The sequence below is a fragment of the Leptopilina boulardi genome, unplaced genomic scaffold (genome assembly GCF_019393585.1).
Source record: "Leptopilina boulardi isolate dan_hultmark-lab unplaced genomic scaffold, ZJU_Lbou_2.1 LbouV2_332, whole genome shotgun sequence".
NCBI classification, from domain to species: Eukaryota; Metazoa; Arthropoda; class Insecta; order Hymenoptera; family Figitidae; genus Leptopilina; species Leptopilina boulardi.
Window position 1 is genome coordinate 2,424,329 of NW_026137899.1, and position 24,057 is coordinate 2,448,385.

Sequence of the window (24,057 nt, forward strand, 5' to 3'; positions counted from 1 at the left end):
ATGGGGACAAGATGTTTTGGAGCTTAATTTACAGTTTTAAAATTAAGTTCAACGTCAATATTTTAACCTTAGATCACCTGCAAGAGGTTTTGAGTATTGCCAAACTTTTATCTTGACAATTGTCAGAAGTGAAATTTTTTTTTTCAAATGCAAGACAAATAATTGAAGATATAATGAAAAAATTAACGCACCAAAGCACTCTCTTACAACAAATTGTCATTCTTTTGTGCGGTGAACAGTAAAATTTTTAAATTTGTTTTGAAGGAAATCAAAGAGATTCCAAAAAAATCTATACATTCACTATATGAATTGGCTTCTCTCATAATTCTATCAAAAATAGAATGTATACCATAATTTGTACGATGGAAGTCAACGACAAATAGTGAATGATATGTTAAAGATCTTGAGGGAGCCGAAAAATTGATACACTCTAATACAGCAGGACATCGAATAATGTTATTAATAATTTTAAATAAAAATAAAAGGTCGTTAAACAAAAAACTTGTCTCAATTTTTGGCAATCTCAGCTGTGCACGTAGTAGATCATAATCATGCAGATGATAATCGAAATGTAAATTTAATTTAATTGCCTAGCTGCAAAACGCAAAAAACGATTTTGTACACGCTCAAGTCTTAAAACGTAAACGCTATAATAAGGCGACCAAATTTGTGAAGCAAACATGATGGGTGACATAACAAACGCATAGTAGAGGCACTTTAAACTATAGTCGAATCTCCCATAAGTTAATTCTGGTGGGGGGTTAACTTATGAGAGAATTGCCGCGTAAGGAGAAATAGTTGCGCAGTAACCTATTGCGCATGGCGGTCAATTTCAAAATATATGTTTAAAGTCTTGTAAAGTACATGAGTTATTAGAAATGTTTGAATATTTAATTTAATATAAGTTTAGTTGATTGTGAAAAACATTGTCGGTACATACCTGTATTATTCTTTTAACTACTTTTATTAATTTTATAAATCATGGACGGAATTTTATTTATGATAAAATATTATTTGAGTTAATTGGAAATATTATTAAGGAATTAATATTCGTAAATGATGCAGCTACATCAGTGAAACAATTATTTAATAATTAAATTAAACTAAAAGAAAATTCTTTTAAACATGAATCGAATGTTTTTATTCTAGGTAGTGGTACAAGATGTTAATTACACGTTTTAGAAGAACATTGTTAAACATCGTAGACATACATGTTAACTTGAGAACTAAAAATAACATAAATTGAAATCAATTTTTATTATAATTATAATTCAAATAAACTGTATTTTTAGATTCAAATAACGAAAATATATATTTTTACTTCCTATTTAAATATAAAATAGAATATTGAGATTTTTTGAATTAGTATTATTTTTAAATTAAATATCTTTTTTGACAGTTTGTCAAATTCAACATATTTGTGTACATTAAAAGTAGTCAGTCTCGTGGAGTCTTAAAAGTACATAAAACTTTAATTTTTAACAAGTTTTTAACATTCAACTGAATTAAACTAAGTCACAGATGATCATAGAACACGTTTGCAGACGAGGTTATGTTTATTTATGTGTCAGCCATCTTCGCACCACTATGCGCATGTGTAATGACTAAAGTTTTTTTTAGGTAGAGGGGGTACGTGATAGGGGAAAATTAACTTATGGGAGATTCGACTGTACTTGGATTTTTAAAATCATGCGAATTCCGTTTAATAAAATGGAGAGCCCCAATAGCCTTATTAACAACATTAGCAATGTGCTCATTAAAAGAGAGATTACCAGCCAGTGTTACCCCAAGGTCCCGCACACTTTCCACTCTTGAAAGATTAATGCCGTCAATGTTATAATTGTATAGAAATTTATTATCCTTCTTAGAAAAAGTTATAACAGCACATTTAGAAACATATAGGCATCTCCAACACGCACAACCATCGATCTATCACATAAATAATTCTGAAGCCAATCAAGTAAATTTGAGTTTACGCCAAGTTGACGAAGCTTGCGAATAAGTAAAGAGTGATCTACCTTATCGAAGACTTTCAAGATATATATATTACAAGATATATTACATCAACTTGAAAACCCGATTCAATATTTAAAGTTAGATAATTAAAAAATATACTTAAATTAGTTTCCACTGATCTACCCCTGACAAAACCGTGCTGCTCATCAATCAAAACACTAGAAAGAGCGCGATACAATTCGTCAAAAACAATACTTTCTAACATTTTGGAAAAAACATTAAGAATAGTTATAGGTCTACACTGAAAAAGTCTTGGGCGTTTAGAATTCCCAACGCATGTATGAGAAGCACCAAATAAAGAGATTCTGCACAACTTCATTGTGGGGCTAACTGTTTCCCATCTTGGGTGCTCTGAGTGCCCAAGTCTGATGCTGCAGCATCACCAAATCTTGGTAACAATAACGTGGAACATCTGCTCGCCCAACATTTAGCATAGAGGTTGCTCAAAATCATGCTCCAGATACTCCAAAGCAAAGAGCTACTGCATTTCCACTGTTGGAACTGCTGATCGCTTAAGACTTTTCCAGTGTATAGTTTCTAACATTTGACTTCTCCCCATCTTTATGAATTGGCACAATTATTCCTTTTTTCCATTCATAAGGAAACACCACCTCAGTTATTGATCTTGAATATAAAATAAATAAAGGTTCGATCAAAGATGAACAGCAGGACTTTATCAGTTTAGGATTAAGACCATCGGGTCCAGCGCCCTTGTTAGTGTCAAGATCCCTAATTTTCTTAAGAATACACTCTCTCGTAATGCACACACAACCAATGTCAACAAGGTCATAAAGATTATGATTGTCATACGTAGAACGCGGCTCATATGCAGATTCAAAATAGTTGGCAAAAAGGCAGGAGATATCAAAATTGTTATTAGCAGAAACATCAAAAAACATATAATTGGGAATTCGATTTTCATTTCGCAAAGCATTTACAAATTTCCAAAAAATTTTTAGATTTTGAATAATTGAGAGTTCAGAACGCTGTATATAATTATTATAACAAGCTTTAGATAAAGATTTACATTGTGAACGCAAATTAGAAAAAATCAAATAATTATCATTTGTTGTATACGAAGAATGACATATAATCTTAGACGGAATAAAAAGTTCAAAACAATTGTATAGATAATAATAAAAAATACTTTTCATTATATCTTTTATATTTTTATACTTCAAGGGTTCTTTTAAAACCCGTTTACTTAAAAAAATAAATAATTATATATATAAACTGAAATAAAAAAATTTCAACTGGTTTAACTATTATATATCTACTACAAATTTTTTCAAGTTTTTTCATCCCTTAATACAGTAATATACTTATGGAAACTTTTTTCTTAAAACTTTCTTAGAAACTATGCTGTCCCCATTTACTCCGAATTTTATGAAATTTTCTAAATTTTGGGGTAAATGGGGACAGTCAGTTTCATGCGTTTAAAGCTTATCTAAATTTTTTTTCTGCTGCATAAAATTAATCCTGGGAACGTAAATAACAACTTAAAAAAATATAAATCCGCAAATATTACCTTTTAAAGGAAGAAACTTACGTAATTTGTGAAAAATAGCGATTTTGTCCCCATTTACCCCAACTGACCCTATACCAGCTAAAACTTTTTTTGAGTTAAAACAATGAAAAAAAAATTAATGACGATAAATTAAATATGAGCGTATTTTAAATATTAGAAATAGATAGATTTCTTAAAAAGCCAAATTTTTATTTCTCAGAGATTGCAAATAGTAATTAAAATTAGAATTCTGCTTAATAAAATGTTTGATTACCCAGGTGAAAAAGTTCCAGGTAGTTACTACCGGGAACTTTTTCACCTGAGAAAGGGAAATTTTGAAAAATAAGAATTCTGCCAAATAAAAATTCGGCATCTAAAAATTCTGTAAAGTAATTTGTTCAAAAAGAAATTCTGTCAAATGATAATTCAAAAAATTCTAACTAATGATTCTTATGGAATAATCATGCATTTCACAAATTAATTGATTTTTCTCAATTACCTTGACAATTTGAGTGCCAAGTTCTTCATCATCTGGGTTGCTCCACTCGTTGAAACATACTTTTTCTGCTTGTTTCCAATCCACTTCCCGCTGTTCTAAATGTCTCTCTGCCAGTGTAATCCACAACTGAAATTAATGAGCAACAATGGTTCCATTAACAATCCTTTCAATTAGACAATGTAAAGTGACATGTTTTTTTAACGAAAGAAACCCTTTTCACAAAAAGAAATAAATACAATTTTCTTATAGATAAGTATAATTTTTAATGTAAATTGAAGTGCAAATTAGTAAGTAATATACGTAATATACGTGCAAGTAGCACGTAATATTACAGTACCTAATATTACCCGGTAATGTTACTGTAATATTATAAAAAAATTTCAAAAACCACTTAAAAGTATTTGACTGATTAATTATTATCCTTTTCTGTTTTATCATAAAAAAAACTTTGAATTTTTATGTATTTAAAATGAACGTGTTATATTACAGTAATATTATCATGCGAGGCAGACATTTTAATATTACTGTAATCACGGTGGTCCTTAACACAGTTCAACACAAAAGTTCTTTCACTGTAAAATTTCTTTTATACCTTGAATCTGGACACTTTTCTGAATATTGTACAAAAAAATTTTAAATCTTTTATCGAGACGTTTTTGAAAAAATCAATTTTTTAACCTAAAAAATTGAATTTTCCGTTTTCTTTGAAAAACATTAGGGGGCGTCCATTAATTAAGAAAATTTTCTTTAAAAACTCCCTGGCGTGAGATTTTTGCTAACCCCCTTCTAACGTGAGATTTACCTTATAACAATAAAATCTTGATATATTTTTTATTTTTCATGCTTTTTACTTTATGATATTAAAAAAATTAACATCCAAGAGAAAATAATGATGAATGATATATTTTTCTGCGAAAAAAATGTTTTTTTTTTCATTAATTAGCTAATTATTTATTTATTAATTTAAATCAAGTGTTTTTTATTCTAATAACATTTTTATTTCTAAGTCGTTTGTTTTTTAATATACTACTAACTGTACATTAAACTAATATAAAGAAGATATATTAATTACAATTATGTACTTCTTTATAATAAAATATTTACTTTAATAGATTATTTCTATATATAATATTAAAGAACATTTTACATCAAAACAATAGAAAAATAGTAATACCCTACGCTTTTTTTTCTTTGGCTCATATTACACAAAAAATACTTATTTTCAGTCTTTACTGCAGTCTCTCATTGAAAACTGACTTGCAGCCCTTGTGCAATATAAAAATTATAATTTTTACTAAGCTTTTAGGGTGCAGTCCCATGTGAGCATACTCATCCCTTCTGCTACGATTCATTAAGATCTGAACATAGTACAGGTTGTGCATTTGACTTTCGTAAAAAAAAACAAATTAGAAAGTTGACGTGAGATTTTGATTGACACCCCCTCCCCTTAGATGAGATTTAGTGAGATTTTGATAAACCCCTCCCCCTAACTTGTGCTCACGTAAATAATGGACGGCCCCAAACCTAACTTTATAAAGAATATGTATTATTCAAGGTGTCTTGATATTTTTACTTGGGATAATAGTGGAATTGCTTTATTTTAATCATTAGTTCACGAATGGAGATGAATGAAGAAATATATTTACAGAAAATATAATTTTTTTGTATATACAGTAGAATTCGATTATAACGAGTCCGGATATAACGAGAGGTCGGTTATAACGAACAAATTTTTGATACTTGGTTGGTTTCAATGTTAATTAAACGTAAGAAGCATCGTTTATAGCGAGATGGATATAGCGAGCAATTCGGTTATAACGAGCAAAAATTGTAAACATTGTTGCCAAATAAAGTCGGTTATAACGAACATATCAAATTTATTTACTTTATTGGGCAGTCTGTTTCAATTTTCCCTCGTACTAACATTGTCTATTGCCAAATGGAGATTTCAAGAAAAAGAACTATTTTATCTGTAAGTGATAAAATTGATATTTTAAAAGAATTAGAAAAAGGGAACTCGAATGCTTCAGTGTGCAAAAAGTTTAATAATGAAAACTCTAATGACGATTGTTCATTGCTTGATTGGATTCATAACAATAACATAAATATCGACACTGACAATATAGATGACTACGAATCTGTTGATAATGAATTGATTGTGAGTGAGCTCCCTTCTGATCAGGAAATATTATTATTTGTCAAGAAGACCACATCGGACGACGTTTCTGATGAAGAAGACGAAAACGAAGGAGAATCTTGTGTTCAACATGTTTCAAGTATTCAAGCGCTGTCCGCTTTGCAAACATTGTCTACATTTTTCGAAACAAATGACATAGAGGATCATTTTTTTGAACATTATGTAAAAGTAAAAAATATTGTCAACGATTATCATTTGAAAAACTATAATAAAAATAAAAGACAATCTTCGATTCTTCATTATCTCAATAGGCAAACAAGTTCCTGAATAACTAAATTGTTATAATAATAACTATTTTGATAAATTAATTGATAATATGTATCTTAGTATCTTAACCAACTAATGATTAAATACATAAAACAATATTATGAAAATTTTAATTATATACTTATATGTATTACCACGTATTTTCTAATCTTAAATTCAACTTCGTTTATAACGAACTTCGGCTATAACGAACAAATTTCAAAGGTTCCTTGAAGTTCGTTATAAGCGGAGTCCACTGTATATAATATACAGGGTGTTCCAAAAGTATGGAAACTTGCAAATATCTCGAAAAGTACGAATTTTTGTAAAAAATGTTAAAGACAAAAGTTATTCCAAACAAAAAGATGTACATCTTTGAAACAAAAAAATTGGGCCCGGAGCCCAATGTTGGGCCCTACAATGAAAAAAGTGGTTTTCTTAAATGAGACCACTAATTTTCAGTATCAAATTCGTATTCCCCATGAAATTCTGCGTTCAGACATGTGGTATAAGTGCCCAAAATATTGGGCCCAATCCAAGATATTGGGTCCAAAATTTATCAACAGATAAATAAATTTTAAATTTATAAAATCGCATCTTTTGGAGTTTTTAGGGTCACAGGATTAAAAATTCAAAGCCACTTTTCAAATTGGGCACAGAGCCCAATGTAAAATTCCGCAGCCCAAACTGAGGCTTACAGTAAAAAAATTAGTTTTCTTCCATTTCGTAATCGTTATGAAATTCTGGGCTTAGACTTGTACAAATTCCAAAAATATTGGGCCCTCACATTGGGCTGCATAATCTTACATTGGGTTCCATGCTCAATTTCTAATCCTGTGATCTCAAAATCCCTCCAAAATACAATTTTTTAAAATTTATTTATCTGTTGATAAATTTTGGACCTAATATCTTGGATTGGGCCCAATATTTTAGGCACTTACACCACATGTCTGAACGCAGAATTTCATTGGGATTACGAATTTGATACTGAAAATTAGTGGTCTCATTTAAGAAAACCACTTTTTTCATTGTAGGGCCCAACATTGGGCTCCGGGCCCAATTTTTTTGTTTCAAAGATGTACATCTTTTTGTTTGGAATAACTTTTATCTTTAACATTTTTTACAAAAATTCGTACTTTTCGAGATATTTGCAAGTTTCCATACTTTTGGAACACCCTGTATGTAAATTACTTATATGCGTATAGATAATAGATGTTTTAGATTTGGGTTCATATAAATTTATTAACAATGAAGTTATTTTCTTGTTTCGTTTTTATATTTATGCATTAAGAGTGTCGAACAGTATCTGAAATTCTTTAACAAGAAGAGAGCTTTAATTATCGCTCTGAACGTGAAATAGTATTGATTTTAAAATACTTTTTTCTCGAAACACGAACACTTTTAACAAAATCAGCCAAAATCCTCATCTTATAAATTTCCTAAATCCAAAAGACTGTACGAATCCATAGAAAAACATGGTTGCAAAACAAAAAGTAGAAAAGTAATCTAATAACAGCTGCGACTTTGTGCGCCCTGCATGCTGCTGCCATCCGACGGCGGCAGGAGGTAATGTACCTGTCATTATATTACTTTTCGTTTTGCAATCGTGTTTTTGTATGGATTCGTATGATCTTTAGGATTTAGGAAATTTATATAAGATAAGGATCTCTAGCTGCTTTTGTAAAAAGTGTCCGTCTTTCGAGAAGAAAGTATTTTCAAATCAATGTTTATCATTTTCACGTTTAGTGCCGTTTTTATAGAGCGATAACACAGGCACACAAAAAATAAAAAGCTGTTTGGCCGAGACACTACACTAGTCTATTTCCCTGTATTTTTTCACGCTGAATCCGAATCCAAAGTCAGAATTGTTAGATTCGATCAAATTTTTGAGATAATTGCAAAAAAACGCAAGTAACAAAAAACTCAAAATACTCAAAATCAGTTTTTTGGAATTATCTTCAAAATTTGAGCCAATCTGTCAATTCTGACTTCGAATTCGGATTCAGCGTGAAAAAATACATGAAAATGCACTATCGTAGTGTTTCGACAAAAAAAAATTTCTTTGAGCTAAAATTGCCAAAAACTGATAAAAATTCTGAATTAGGGGCACAGATAATTTTTTTTGTCGAAACACTACGATAGTGCATTTTCATGTATTTTTTCACGCTGAATCCGAATTCTAAGTCAGAATTGACAGATTGGCTCAAATTTTGAAGATAATTCCAAAAAACTGATTTTGAGTATTTTGAGTTTTTTCTTACTTGCGTTTTTTTGCAATTATCTCAAAAATTTGAGCGAATCTAACAATTCTGATTTTGGATTCGAATTCAGCGACAAAAAATACATGGAATTACACTATCGCAGTGACATTCAAAAATTTTTAAACTTTTTGATTTTATTTTTCTTTCTGAGCAGTTTTTTGAGTTTATCTCAAAAATAAAAGCCAATCTGATAATTCTGACTTCGGATTCGGATTCAGCGTGAAAAAATACATGGAAATAGACTAGTGTAGTGTCTCGGCCAAACAGCTTTTTATTTTTTGTGTGCCTGTGTAATTAAAGGTCTCTTCTTGCCAAAAAATTTCAGAGACCATTCGACTCTCTTAAATATATTTTGTCCCTCTTAAAATCGTTCTTTTAAAATTATAATTTAATTTTTTAAAATTGGACACAAACACTACAGCAATATAATTATTTATATGTAAAATTGAAAGTAAGTAATTATTTTATCATTTATTACAGTATTTATTAGATTAAATAAATTCTGATTCCGCACAAAACACTGTTTTTATATAAAAACTCAATTTTATTTAAATCGGGCACGTAAACTGATTTTAAAAATTATTGAGAAATGTTTGTTATTCATCTAAAAATTATAATCAAAAAGAGTTTTTAAGTGCCAATTCATTTTTATTTAAACCACCTTCTGGCGCACCGTGATAGAAGCATTAAAAACCACTCTCAATTTGGTAGTCGAGCTACTTTCTCTTATAATTGGGTGATGAGTCAAATAAACTACTTGGGACATTAATTCAAATTCATTCTCAGAAAGGCGCCTTATATGACCCAATTGAGCATACTCTGTCATGAAATCAATATATATAGTTTCTTTAATTCCAATTTACATAAACGCTGCCATACTTTATTAAGAATAGTCTTGACTAAGGAATCACCGATCCTTATAGGAGGATCTGTTTTAAAAGAAAGACGTATCATCCTGTAAAACTTGAGTGGTAACGTTGTGATGCCAAAGCTGAGCATTAACGCAACATTGTTCTGAAACGGGACCCGACAGAATCCATCCAAAAATTGTGGATTGAGCAGTTAATAAACCCATTATTTTTTGCTTGATACCGTTTAATAAACAATCTCCATACTTATCAGCACCTAAGATAAAATCGATTGGCAAATTACCAAAAGGATCTGGATCAGGTAATAACATGCCATCTAGACTTTTCTTGAAATGAAGGTAAGACCGTTTGGGTGGATTGTAAGAGGTTAAATTAAACAAGACAAAGATTTTAAACAAATATTCGGACAACCCTCCTCCCTAGAAACAAATTCAAAGTAAGCAAGTTTTTAAGATTCCCCAATATTATAACCGCCCACGCCGTAAATATAAGCTTTTACATGATCGTGTTGAGGATTCAAAATCAACTGTGAGAAAAAAAATTATCACAATCTAGCGGCGTAAGAGTGCGGAATTATGATGATTTATATCTTATATTGAAATTTTCCATAGTATTTCCTATATAATTTCAAATATAATTTCCTATTTGGTATCTTATGTGGATAACTAAAACAGTGAAATCCTAACATGACATCCTATATATGTATGTATATATATGTATGGTATATATTTGGATGTATGGTAAATTCTTACTTGAGATCCTACAAAGGAATCCATATGAGAACATATGTATAGGATCTTATGTAGGAACCTACATAAGAACCTACATGGATTTCGTCATGTATGTAGGAATCTATGTAAAATCGTATAGTAATATAATCGCAATCGAAAATTTCCACCAACCCAGCATACAAAATTGTTTATTTTACTCTACTCTATCCTTTAATATATTACTCTTTAAAAAACAGCATCTAGAATTATCAGGAATATAATAATTATTTTATAATTTGAATCCTCACATAGATATCACAACGGATTTTATATTAAACTGACAACATGATGGTTAAATAACACTCACCCTCCTTCGAAACTCTGATGGGATTCCACCCGGTAATCCGGCCACCATTTTCATAGCATCCAACCATTGTGTAAAACCGCTTTCTCCGGGCTGTGGTGTTAGACTAAATTTTATTCTTGAATCCTCACCTGAATGCCAACAAAGAATCAAGAATTGCATTATGTATTACTTTTAAAGAAAATAAACTAAAAATTCAGCCATGCAAAGTTTTGGTGAAAACTTAGGTTCAAATGTCCTACTGTTTAGAAGTTTACTGCGAGCTGTTTTGTATTATAACCAAAAATTATGTAGGTCCTTGTTTTTAAAATTTGGGCAACAGAAAATTACTTCGACTGAATTTTTAATTATTAGACAAAAATGATAAAATTAAATTAAATCAATAATTTCTAATCACTTGCGAAACTGAACTCAATGCTCAGTTCAATTTCACAGTATTAACGACAGCGCAATATATTTTTTTACCACACAGATATTACACGATATAGTTCAACCCCGCGAAGAGGTAAAATTGCTTAGATATTGGTGAAAGTTGCACTTTACTAGTTTTTTATTCTGTTCATTTTTGCAAGAGAGAAAATAATTTATGTCGCATTAAAATTTCCTTTATATAATTAGAGGGTAGTTACCCCTGTGCAAAAAGGTAGCATGTTTTAGGCATTGTACAATCTTTCATATTTATGCTTATTTCTGCTATTTAACACTTCAATAAAAACTTAATGTGGAAACGAGTAGAACTTCATACAGGTAAAAAAATGATAAGGGGTCAAATTTTCATGATATTGATCACCTAAAAGACATTAAATTTCAAATTAGAAAAAATTTATTTATTACTTCCTTTTAGAAAACTGTTTAAAAATGATGAGTCACGATGTATTTTAATGTTTTTGAGGTCGATGATTACGAATCTGAAGTCAGATTTTCAAAATTTAAAATGGCGTATCCAATATAATTATTTTGTGGCCTTTAAGAAGGCTGAATGTTATAATTTTAGAAGGTTAATGATAAGGTAGCCTTGAAGAAAGTTGATTGTTATAATTTTCGAATTGTAATAATTTTGTGGCCTTAAGAAAGGCCATTTGATATAAATTTAAAAAGTAGGGGAGAGTGGGGAGTCGTGCTTCACCTGATTTTTTTTATTATGGCAATTAATATGATCAAAATATGCAAAAAAAAGTGTTCCAGACGGAATGCACATAAGTAGTGGTATCGCTAAACAGTTTGACAAAATTTGATTTGAAAACAAACAAAAAGAAAGTTTATTATCGCCCTCTTCCTGAAAAAGAATTCCGGAAGACTGGTGAGTTGGAGAACTGGTTTTTTTTATTACAGTGTACCAATTATTCTCCAGATATTGCCGTTTTATCTTGTTGCACATTGTGCTCTGTTTGTCGCAGCCTTTTATATTTTATCGCAGCGGCACCAGAATTTGAAACAAGTTGTTGTACGGGAACTTGTACAAGATTTTGTACAAAAAAATATATTTAATATTTCCATTCAAGAAAATGTACATGTTCTTGTACATATTCTTGTACAGGTTCATTTATGTCTTCGTTTTATAATATTAAAAACTCTAAAGGCTGCGCAGTAGTTTTCTTAGGACTTTACAGCTGTGCAATAATTTTTTAGTGATTCTAAATTATTAAAATCTCAAATTTTTTTAAAAAAATTTTTTTTAATGAACTTATTCTTAAATATATATACTTTGAGTTTACCAAAATAATAGACACAGTTTTTAATGTACATTAAGAATTTAAAAATTTAGAAATAGAAAAAGTGAAGCGATATAAAATTTTTCAAATCGTCGGATTCTACGTGAGTTCATTTTATTTTTAAATAAATTTCCAATGAAGATTTGTAGTTAATTAAATTTTCTTTAAAATCAATTTTCATTTAACTTAATTTGCATATGTAACTAAATTTTTATTAGATTAAATTTTTATTTAAACGAATTTGCTTAGGATTGATTTTTTTATGAAGTTTTATTTTATACTTCTTATCGGCATTTGATATATCATGGCAATTGTTGTTACTCATGGTCTGGAAATCATAAAAAAAACTCGTGGAATTTTCCAATAAAAAATTTGTAAAATAATTCAAAAAAGAAGTCATAGCAAAAAAATAATATTTTTATATTTGTATGGATAAAACCAAATCTTATATTTTAAAAACTCAATTTATGAATTTTAAGGGAAGAAAATGAATAAAACTAATTTAATATTAAAAATTTACATTTGAAAGATTAATTTAATTAATTAATATATGTATATACTAGGGGGGCCTTGACCCTGCGCGCGCCAACCCCCATTATTTCCTACTTTAATGATTATTTTTTAAAAGGCTTGCAAGTATTAAAAGTATAAAAACCGACTGACTCTCTCGTCCCAATATCAGACACACTCTCGAGGCATATCCCCACTCCACTCACATTCACTCTAAGTCGCGAATATTTAAATAACATTTACTAAATTAATAATATAATAATCGGCCCTCCGACATTGACTTGGTCCTTCAAGTCACATTATAACGTCGTATAAAATTTGATAATACCATAACAAACACTAAAATCTCCTTAAGAGAAAAACATTTTTTTTTGACTTTTCAATATATTTTTGAAAAAGGAAAATACTATAATTGTAAAGAAATTAAAAATATTTATAACATTTATTTTCGCTCTCTCAAACATTCATTATTTTTTTGATTGATTTTGAATTCGCTTACTTCTTCTCAATGAATTAGGGTCAATATTTTGTGGTGCATTTTCTGTTACATCAGATTTTGCTAGTTTCGTTTTTGTTATAATTTCGGATTCTTCAGGTTCAGAGGATTCTTATTCGTCGGTATCAATATCCGATTCTATCTCCTCATTTAATTCGCGCCAAATTTTAAGTTGACTCACATGAGCCGTAGTATCAAGTTTTGATGAATCTTTTTTTCCTAAATCTTGCTCTCTATAAGTGTCCGAAGGTAAAATTTCAGTCATAAAAAGAGGACCTTTATAGCGCGTTTGCAATTTCGTTGATTCGCCTGTGGAAATAGGTAAACTTTTCATAAATACAATATCTCCTACCTGATATTTTACATTTTTTATACAAGATTTATCGTAACGCTCTTTAGATGCTTTTTGCTCAATTTCAATTTTTTGTATAGCTTCATAACGAATTTGCTCGGGAATACAATAAGATTCAGACGACACAATTAATTCTCGCTATAATTCTTCTCTAAATCTCGGTAAGTAACCATAAAGCATCTCGTAAGGCGTTTTACCTGTGGCTTTTGAAATCGACGAATTAATATGTTGCTCTAATTTTTTAACCCTTTATCCCATGAACGTCCTTCATCATTTTGCAAATTCGACTGCAACGCTGGAATTATTGTTTGGTTCAGACGCTCAACTTGGCCGTTGGCTTGCGGATGCCTGCTTGAGTTAAGCGTGTGTTTTACACAATTTTCATTACAAAATTCTCTAAATTTTTCCGATGTAAACGCCTTTTCCCTATCAGTGACAAAACGCACTGGTGCGCCAAACTGGTCAAGAAATATATCGAGTTTTCTTATCCTTGTACATGCTTTCACATCGCGAGTTGCAAACAATTGAACAAATTTTGTTAGATTACACAGAAAAAAGCTGGTGTTATTTTTGTTGCGGGTAATTTTCTCCAATGCTAAAACCCATAAGATTTAACCCAGATTTAGGGTAAAATTTGTTCCGTGTTATTTTAACACCAAGTCTGGTATATATTTGCTAGTATATATTTGTTTTTATTATTCAAAGACACAAAAGGACCAAGATAGTCAACGTGGACAATTTCGAATGGACGGTTTCCAAGTGGAATATGGTGCAGTTCACCTTCTAGCCTTCCAACCTTATTTTTTGCGAAAATTCACTCAATACATTTTGAAATATGCCTACAAACGTAATTACGTAATTTCGGAAAATAATAATATTGAGAAATTCTTGCTACAGTGCGATCGACTCCAAAAATCATTATTTTTCATTACAATACATAATCTTGGATTTCGCTTTTCTCATTTTTTGTACGATCTTTATTCTGTTTTTCTAATATTATGATTTTCCCATTCAACTCGACATACCGTGAAATCTTCGTGCTGCGTGGCTATCTTTTGGTGTCGGATAATCAACAATCGCGGTGATTTTTCTCTCGCCTGGACTAATCCCGTCTTTACCTATTATAAACGCTGAATAATTTACATTTTCAAGGCCAAATCTACATTTTTTTAAAATTCAGGGTTAAATCCGCGTCTTTCAATAATTGTAAAACTTGTTCCAATTTTTCTAGAAATTCATCCCAAGATTTAGCATATAATAAAAAAATCATCAGAAAAGATCAACGCTAGCTTATTTCCGCATGGACTGAAAATTTTTTTAATAAGTTTTGCAAAATAGTAAGGCGCGTTCATCAGACCAAACATGGCACGCTCAAATTGGCCAGTTTCATCTGGCGTAATGGATGCTGTCTTCTCTTTAGCCTCTTCAGTTAAGGGCATTTGCAAGTAACCATTTCCTAAGTTGAAGGTCGCGAAAATTGTGGAACCGTGTAGTTCTTCTAACCAGTCATCGATATTGGGTAATGGAAAATTCATCTTAACCTTTATGAGACTGAGGAGGTACCGGGGTACCTATTTTTATTTTATTGAAGATTTTATATCAAAATGAGCTGTTTAATTAACTTTAAGTGTACTGGACGTTTCATTGAAAGTAGTAATCACATAATATAAATACACTGTAAAAAGAAGTCTTATTTTAAAGCAGAAAAGAGGTCTTATTTTGAAAGGCAACATTTTTAAGGCAGCTTAGCTGAATTTCCGCAATGCAATTTCCATTATAACTACTAGCGCTGATTTTAAGACTCATCTTAAAATAAGATTTTCTTTTTGCTAATAAAAAATTATCATTATTAGTTGATTATTAAAAAACTGTCCATTACGTATTAAGTATTTTGTATATATTCACAATTTCATTAATCTTAAAATACATTTTTAAGGGGTAACACCACTCTAGAATTTTCAAAAAAACGATTTATTTTTTTTTTGTTAAAATGTACTTTAGCATTGTAGAAACAATAGGCAGGTGATCCTATGACGAAAAAAAATTTATTAACCCTTTGAGTGTCACTAATGCATCATATAGGCACTGAACAACGCCTTTGAAAAAATCCATATTTTCAAAAAAAAAAAAAAATTTCAAAATCTGACTACAGATTTGTAATCAGTGACCCCAAAAACTATAGAATTCGTCATGAAAAGCTTTAAATTTGTTGTACTCCGAAAATTATGAATTTTAAAACATTGTAAAGATTTGCTGGCCCATTGTGTGTTAGTTCTACTTTAAACGCGTTTTTCTAGAAACCACTTTTTTCAAACTGGGAGGACGGATTACTCGAACACCGTTGCATGGATTGATCTGAAATTTTAACAGTAACTACACAATAACCTTCTTTATGGAACTACGTAGCCGTTTTTTGATTTAATGTAAACTTTTTTTTTTATAAACAATTTACTGCTTGTTTTTTGGCAAAAAATCGATTTTTTTTTCAAAGTGCTACCATTTGTACAAATTTTGATTTAAAAAAAAACCCTACGTAGTTCCATAGTCAATAGGGTAGAGATTCAGAAAATTCTTGGATTTTTGTTCTAGGTCTTACACCTTCCTAGAAAATCGTCCTCCCGTGTAGGTGTTTTAAAAATTCAAGATTTTTGAGCCGGACTCTATCGCCGCCATTTTATATTAAAATAATAATATTAAATTTATTTTTTATACTTGAATATGTGTTAAATAATCCTATCTGAAGAAAAATCCTATTCCTTTTATCCTCCTGCAAATATAAATCGTCAAAGTTAGGCTATTTTTCTTACCGCTAGAGTGGTGTTACCCCTTAATACAAATTAATTCTATTCAAACTTTATTTTTATGGTAATCTTTAAGTTAAAAACTGACTGATTCTTATGAATTTCATTATATAACTATAGTAGCTAAATTACATATGTGACGTTCCACGAGAAAAGGGACCTTATGCGACAAAACAGAATTATACAGGAAAGGCGTTTAAAGTCGAACGTTTTGATTGGCTGAGACGTGCCAGCAAATATCAGCCCCACTACCTTACTACTACATCGTTCCTACGTCTTACGGATACAACAAGTATACTAGTAGTAGTGGTGGTAGGGATGGTTTTCGTAGTCCGCGCTGGAACGCGATTGACATGGTCATGTTTAAAGCTTTATTACAAAAAAAGTAATTAGAAAACTATTATTTTTGACATTTCTATATGAAAGAGCAACTCAAATACTATCGATTCGCATATAAAACTGGAAATTAATTTTTTGTCGCATTAGTTCCCTTTTCTCGTGGAGCGTCACATATATTCAAAAAAAATTATGTGCATTACTATAAAAATTAATAAAAATTGTTTAATGTTATTTATCATAATTTTTTAATAGAAATTTCTATATTTATCTGCATGAAATGTATAGAGGTACCCGGTACCTTGTCGGCCTTTTAAGGGTGAAGAAACTTTATTTATTATTTCTGAATAAATAAATATAAAAGGTACATTATAAATAATATTAAAAAACTTTTTATGGTTAAATTTGAGATGTCAAAAAACGTTAGGTCGATACGATTTTAAAAATTATAAAAAAAATCAATTTGAAAATGCAAATGGTACCCGGGTACCTCGTCAGTCCCATAAAGGTTAACCGTATTTTTATTAAGTCTCCTATAATCAACAAATAATCTCCACATACCGTCTCCTCTCTGTACTCGCGTAAGGTGCTGACGTTTCCGTAACAAACCCTGCTATTTTCCAATTTCCGACTATCTCTTTCATGATCGTTCGCTGCTCTGAACTCGCTTTATAGAGTTCCGCAAAAGAGGTTCACTTCCTACTTCCTACTTTCCTACCCGAGTTCAAAATCATTTTTCGCGAAACACATTCTATATTGATTAAGTAGCTTCAGAAGTGAATTTTTTCTTTCCTCGCCGTTAACATTAATATCACTTTCGGTAATTGGCTCTACACGAACACTCATTTCAGGGACATTTTCGTCAATCGATAAGATTAAATTGTCAAGTTTTTGATTATTCTTTATAGTAACTTCGGTTTTACTCATATTCAGAATAGGCAATTTAAATTCATTTTCACCGGATAATAAAACGAATTTGCGCAGGGGGTAATTTAACAGTTTCAATATTTACCGGTTTTTTATTTTCAGAATCATTTTCCACGATAGGGTTTCTTGAAAAAATCATTTTTTCGCTTTCTTGAAAAATTAGTTGATCATCAATTTTATAATAAGTTACGTTTTTAAGTTCCGTAAAATTTATACCGATTATGACGTCGCACGGTTGCACATCATCGGGAACAACTCGAAATATGACACTTTCCGCCGGACAATCATCGACTGCAATATTTTCACGAATAATCTCACTCGATCTGACTTCATTCCCAATTTTACCGAAACCCACCAGTACACTTGGTAACTTGAAAAATTCAAACCCATGCTCAAGAACCACAGAACTTTTAACAGTGCAGTCAGAACTGCCGGTATCTATCATGGCATTAATATTAGAAACATTACCAATTTTTATTTGTTTACAATATTTTGAAGCATTATTTCGATTATTACCTTCTAAAAATCTCACTGACGCATTTTTACTTTTTTTTGGTTTTTCAAATTTTGTCGAAATATCGCCAATTTCATTACAATTGTAACATACTACCTCACGTTTCACTGGACATTCTTTAGCAAAGTGGCCTTTTACGTGACATCGATAACTCTCACGATCTGAACAACTTGATGATTTGCTGCTCCGAGAAAAACTGGCGTTGTCAATCAACGATGAACTAGGTTATTGTGTTGCTTTCCCTGGATGTGTGGTATGATTTCCCTCTGAGTAAGATTTATTTTGAAACTTTGTCGATCCCTACTGAAAATCCCTGTATAAGATCTTGTATAATTTCCTGTACAGGATCAGCAACTGAACTTGTACAAGTTCTGACCAGTTCCTGTACAGGAAAATGCATACGAATTTGGAACAAGTTCATGTGTGAGATCTGGTGCAAGATCTTGTACAAGAAAATGTACATGATCTTGTACAATTTCATGTATAAGTACTTGTATACATGAACACGTCCATGTTCTTGCAACATGTTAATTCATGTTTTTCTTTACTAAAAATTAAAAACTTCAAAGGCTGCGCAATAGTTTACTTTAACCTTTACAGCTGCGCAATAGTTTTTAGCATGCATGAGATACGAATCTTAGTGGTTAAAAATTATCAAAATCTCAAATTTTATTAAAAAAAAAAATTTTTACAACTATACATGTGCAAGAACATGAACGTGTTCATGTACAAGTACTTATACATTAAATTGTACAAGATCATGTACATTTTCTTGTACAAGTATCTTTCTTGTATAAGATCTTGCACCAGATCTTGTACAAGATCTCACACACGAACTTGTTCCAAATTCGTATGCATTTTCCTGTACAGGAACTGGTCAGAACTTGTACAAGTTCAGTTGCTGATCCTGTACAGGAAATTGTACAAGATCTTGTACAGGGATTTTCAGTAGGGATGAATGTGCTTCTGGTATTTTACCCATGCGCTGACTTATGGCATTATCCAAATTTTCCTGTCGAATTATAGCCAATAGAAGATCGTTTTCATCAAGAAAATTTTGAGAGCTGAAAGCATTACTCGTAGCACGCGACCATAGACCAATAGCTACCTGCGTAACAGTTTGACTTAAACTCAAATTTAAAGCCTTATATAACCTTATTTTGTCAAAAAAATACTCCCTAGTATTTTCTATCCTGTTTTTGACGTCTTCTTTTCATATCTTCCCATTTCTCCGTCGTTGTTTTTTCCACTAAAAAATTATTGATGAACGCTCGCCTAAAACGTCGCCAGTCAGTCAATGTATTCAGGTTTGCGAGATACCAATTTTTAGCTGCATTTGAGAGATGACTCCTAGCCGTTTTGAATGCGAAAGCCTCTGTCCAGTGATGTAATGTTGCCGTAGATTCAAGTTATTGTAACCAGGCCTTATCTGTTGCCGCTCCAGAAAGTCCATCAAAATTAAAAATGTTGTGTAATAAATCGGGCAGAATATTATATTGCATCCCTGTTGGCTGAGCTTGATTAACCATCTGTTGTTGAAGTACGGCATTCTGTTGCATTAACGCCGTCATTGCTGCCAACAGTTGTGTCATTTGATCTGGTCGCGCCTATCGGCAGTTGTCCTCCAGAGATCTCGTCCTCTATTATAAAGAGGCATAATATTTTCTATCCTGTCGTTGTTGTCCATATTTTTTTGATGATCATTTTCGGCAGCCATTTGTATTAACGCTTAGGCGGCAATGTCATGACCCGCCATCTTGTCCGCACCGTAATTTTTGCATAAATAAAAATTTTATTTTTTTATTTGTAAATACACTACTTTTCCCTAATCACACTTCATAAACACAATAGATTTACACTCCATCACTTTTTTTATCAATCCCACATCTGAATTTTTATAAAATAATCAGGTCAATTAAAAATAAGACAAATTCATTACAAGTTTTTTTATTTAATTTATCACTTTTTTGAAAAATTTTCCCATGTAAAACCCCGTGTCAATTCCCATGTCAAACCGCCATTTTGTATTTTTGAAAACTGAGTTCAGATTTGTAATCAGCGACCTTAAAAACCCACGAGTCCTAAGTTTCGATTAAATTGAGTCATATTTTTAAAACTATTCCTCCATTTTGGATCTACAATTTTGTATTTTTGAAAATTTTGAAAAGTGTCAGTATTTTTTGATTCTGTAAACCCCTAGCACTTTTGGTGATCAATTTAATGCCAATTCCAACATTTTTTGCTTCTTAAATAATGTTTTAATTATACATTTTCTACTTTTCAGCCATATAATGTGTCATAATTCGGCCGCCATTTTGGATTTTTAAAAAGGCCATATTGTAAATGTTAAAGTACTTTGAGATGAACATTTTAAGACCTTAAACGTTTCAATTGATCCCATACAATTATGTACAGAGCACTGATCCGGTTGACATGGAACGTCCCATAAATATAAATAAATATAAATATATATAAAATATAATATATATATATATATAAATATTGCCGTGCAACTGAAAAACAACCTGCAAAATATATTGTTATATTTAAAACGAGATGCTTGGTTGATCGGAGAAAACGATCGTTTTGACGATATATTCACATCATTAAGACGAGCGAATATGACAGCTCGGTTGTCAAAAAAAAGAAAATCGTATTCTTAGATCGAATAAAACACTAGACTTAAAAGAAAGTGTTTTTCTCTCAAAACGAATTTAGAATCGCTATTTTAAATTTTGCGAATTTTCAGCGAATTCAATGAACTTCAAAAAAATTCGTCCGACATATTGGATCCAACATTTTGTATTTTAAAAATCTGGCTTCAGATTCGTAATCAGCGACCTCAAAAACATAAAAGTATATCGTGACTCATCATTTTTGTATATTTTGCTTATTTTGGAATTTAGTGTCCCACACAGCACAATAACTTACTACAAGTTTACAGCAAACTTACATGTAAGTTTTATAATATTACAATGTGAACTTACAGTGAGATTAAAGTAAATTTAAAATGTCCGCCTGGGTAAACAGTAAGGCTACAGTACTCTTACAAGGTAAGCCAACTGCAAGCTTAGATGGTAAGCTTACTGTAAACATTAGTGGTGTGCAAAAAGCTCGAAACTCGATCGAGATTTTTCGAGATTTTCGTTTTTTTGAGTCGAGCCGAGTCAAGCATTATTAATTCGAGTTCGAGTCGAGCCGAGCTGTATAAAAAACTCAAAAATTTTCGAGTACCCCAATATTTCGACTACTCGAGTATACTTATTTTTATATTTCATGTTTCATATTTCACTACTTCAATTAATTATTAAGTAACTCAGGAATTTCATTTCATCGCTTTAAATACAGATTTATACAGAAAAATAAGTCCTGATGAATAACTATTTTTATGCATTAAATTAATTGTTATAATTCAATACATACTTATATATGAAAAAATATTGTAAAAATGAAATCACATTAAATTATCAATTAATTAATAAAATGTGGGTTAAATAGATAAATGATTTTTGATGTTTTCTTATTAATTGTTACTAAAAAAGTCTGTAAAAGTCTATGTGGGAATGTATTTAATAGTTATGGAAATTTAAATTCGCGCCTTAAAATTTACCTGCTGTCGGTAAAAATAATCGTAATCTCTCCGTTTGAAAGAATAACAAAAAACAGGCACACGGACGAAACTAAACGCGCGGTTGTTATTTGTGTGTGTAGCCAATAGGAGTGAGTCAAAGTGGGGATTCATGCGTTCGCCAGCTGAGCGATAGTCGCTCTTACAGAAAATGCGACTTACTAAGTTTTTATTTTGGGCAGCAGATGTAGTCATTCATTTATCTGTTGATTAATTTAGTAATTTTTGCAAAACAATAAAAATTGAACGTTTAATATGCTCGGATTTATTCGAGTACTCGAATATTTTCGAGTGCTCCACTGTATGCGAGTACTCCAAAATTTCGAGTTCTCGAATTTACTCAAGTGATCGAATTCATTCAAGCACTCGGAATTTTCGAGTACTCGACTGTATGTACCCAACTAGCACGTAATATTACTGTAATATTACAGTAACATTACCCGGTAATATTACTGTTATGTTAGTGTAATATCACAGTAATAATGCCTAAATATTACCATGTAATATTACAAAAACATTATCCGGTAATATCACCATGAGGCGGACATTTTAATATCACTGTAATATTACAGAAATGTTACCAGGTAATATTGCTGTAAAATTACTACAATATTACGTGCTACTTGGGTATGTTTATAATATAGTAAGTTTACTGTAACCTTACAGTAAACTTACATGGCAACCTTACTGTAAGCTTACCTTTTAAACTTACAACGAATTTATTATGTATGTTTACAGTGACCTTACCATGTAAGCTTGCAGTGGACTTACCTCCCCCACAGCACCGAAACTTTCCTGAAAATTTAGTAAATATTTACTTGCAATATTTGGAATATTAAATTGCAATGTTTATTGAAAGTTATGTAAAGATTTAAATGTCCCACTGAAAAAAATGTATAGCGCCCCACACAGCACATAATATTACTAAAAAATTTTTAAAACATTTCACGGAAATTTTGGAATATTTAAGTGCAAAATCCTTCAAATATTGCTGCAAACAGGAAAATGTACGTTTATGAGGAAATATTGATGGTCAACTTGAGAAAATATTTCACTGAAATATTCTGGAAATTTTCAACTTAAATGGTGCGCAGTGGTCAATCTCAGTTACTATGGCCATTTTCCTGTTTGCAGCAATATTTCAAGGACTTTTCATTGAAATATTTCAAAATTTCACCCACATAGCACGACTTCTTGCTGCGAGGTAACTAAAAATATTTGTAGGGTTTGTAAGGTTACCGTGTAAGCCTACAGTAAACTTGAGGTCATATTAATACTTCCGCCATTACAGTAAGCTTACACAGTAAAGCTAAGGTAAGCTTACACAGTAAGGTCGTGGTAAGTTTACATGGTAAGGTTGATGTAAGCTTCCCGTAAGGTTACTGTAAGGTTGCTGTAAGGTTACTGTAAACATAGAATGTTATTAGTAAAGAAATTTTATTAATACTTATGCGCAGTAAATTTTATTTAACAAACCCTACTGGGGTTCATGAAGTACTTTACCAAATATATAATTTAAAAAAAAATTAATAAAAGAATATATATTATAATATAATTATTTTTAATATATTTTCATATTACTCTATGTTTACAGTATACCTTACAGCAACCTTACAGTAACCTTACGGGAAGCTTACGACAACCTTACCGTGTAAGCTTACCACAACCTTACCATGTAAACTTACCACGACCTTACTGTGTAAGCTTTCCTTAGCTTTACTGTGTTTGCTTACTGTGGGGGAAACTTTCCTGAACATTTATTTAATCGGGACATTTAAATTTTTACACATATTTCACTAAACTTTGCAATTAAATATTTCAAATATTACAAGTAAATATTTACTAAATTTTCAGGAAAGTTTCGGTGCTGTGGGGTCATATAAGGTTACTGTAGCCTTACTGTGTAAGATCAATGTATAGCGGACATTTTAAGTTTACCTTAAGCTTACAGTAAGTTTACATTGTAATCTTACAAAGCTTACATGTAAATCTGCAATAAACTAGTAGTAATAGTTATTGTGATGTATGCACGGAGAGAAGAGTTTCAGTCAATTTAACTATGCCACGTGTAGTAACCGATTTTTAGTATGTTTTACCTCGCGCTCGTAAGGA

At 31.0% G+C, this 24,057-nt stretch overlaps 1 protein-coding gene across 10 annotated transcripts in view; it reads right to left on the reverse strand.

Moving 5' to 3' along the window:
• LOC127285389 (uncharacterized) overlaps nucleotides 1-24,057 on the reverse strand; it is a 117,744-nt gene that overhangs the window by 34,687 nt on the left and 59,000 nt on the right. For 8 of the 10 annotated variants that reach the window (XM_051311374.1, XM_051311376.1, XM_051311375.1 and 5 more), the window contains 2 exons: nucleotides 10,673-10,800; nucleotides 4,023-4,148 (listed from right to left, as the gene is read on the reverse strand). In XM_051311374.1, coding sequence (XP_051167331.1) covers nucleotides 4,023-4,148; nucleotides 10,673-10,800 — 254 coding nt within the window. Of the gene's footprint in view, nucleotides 1-4,022; nucleotides 4,149-10,672; nucleotides 10,801-22,716; nucleotides 22,741-24,057 lie in introns of all 10 variants that reach the window. The other 2 variants (XM_051311377.1, XM_051311378.1) reach the window with 1 other exon arrangement.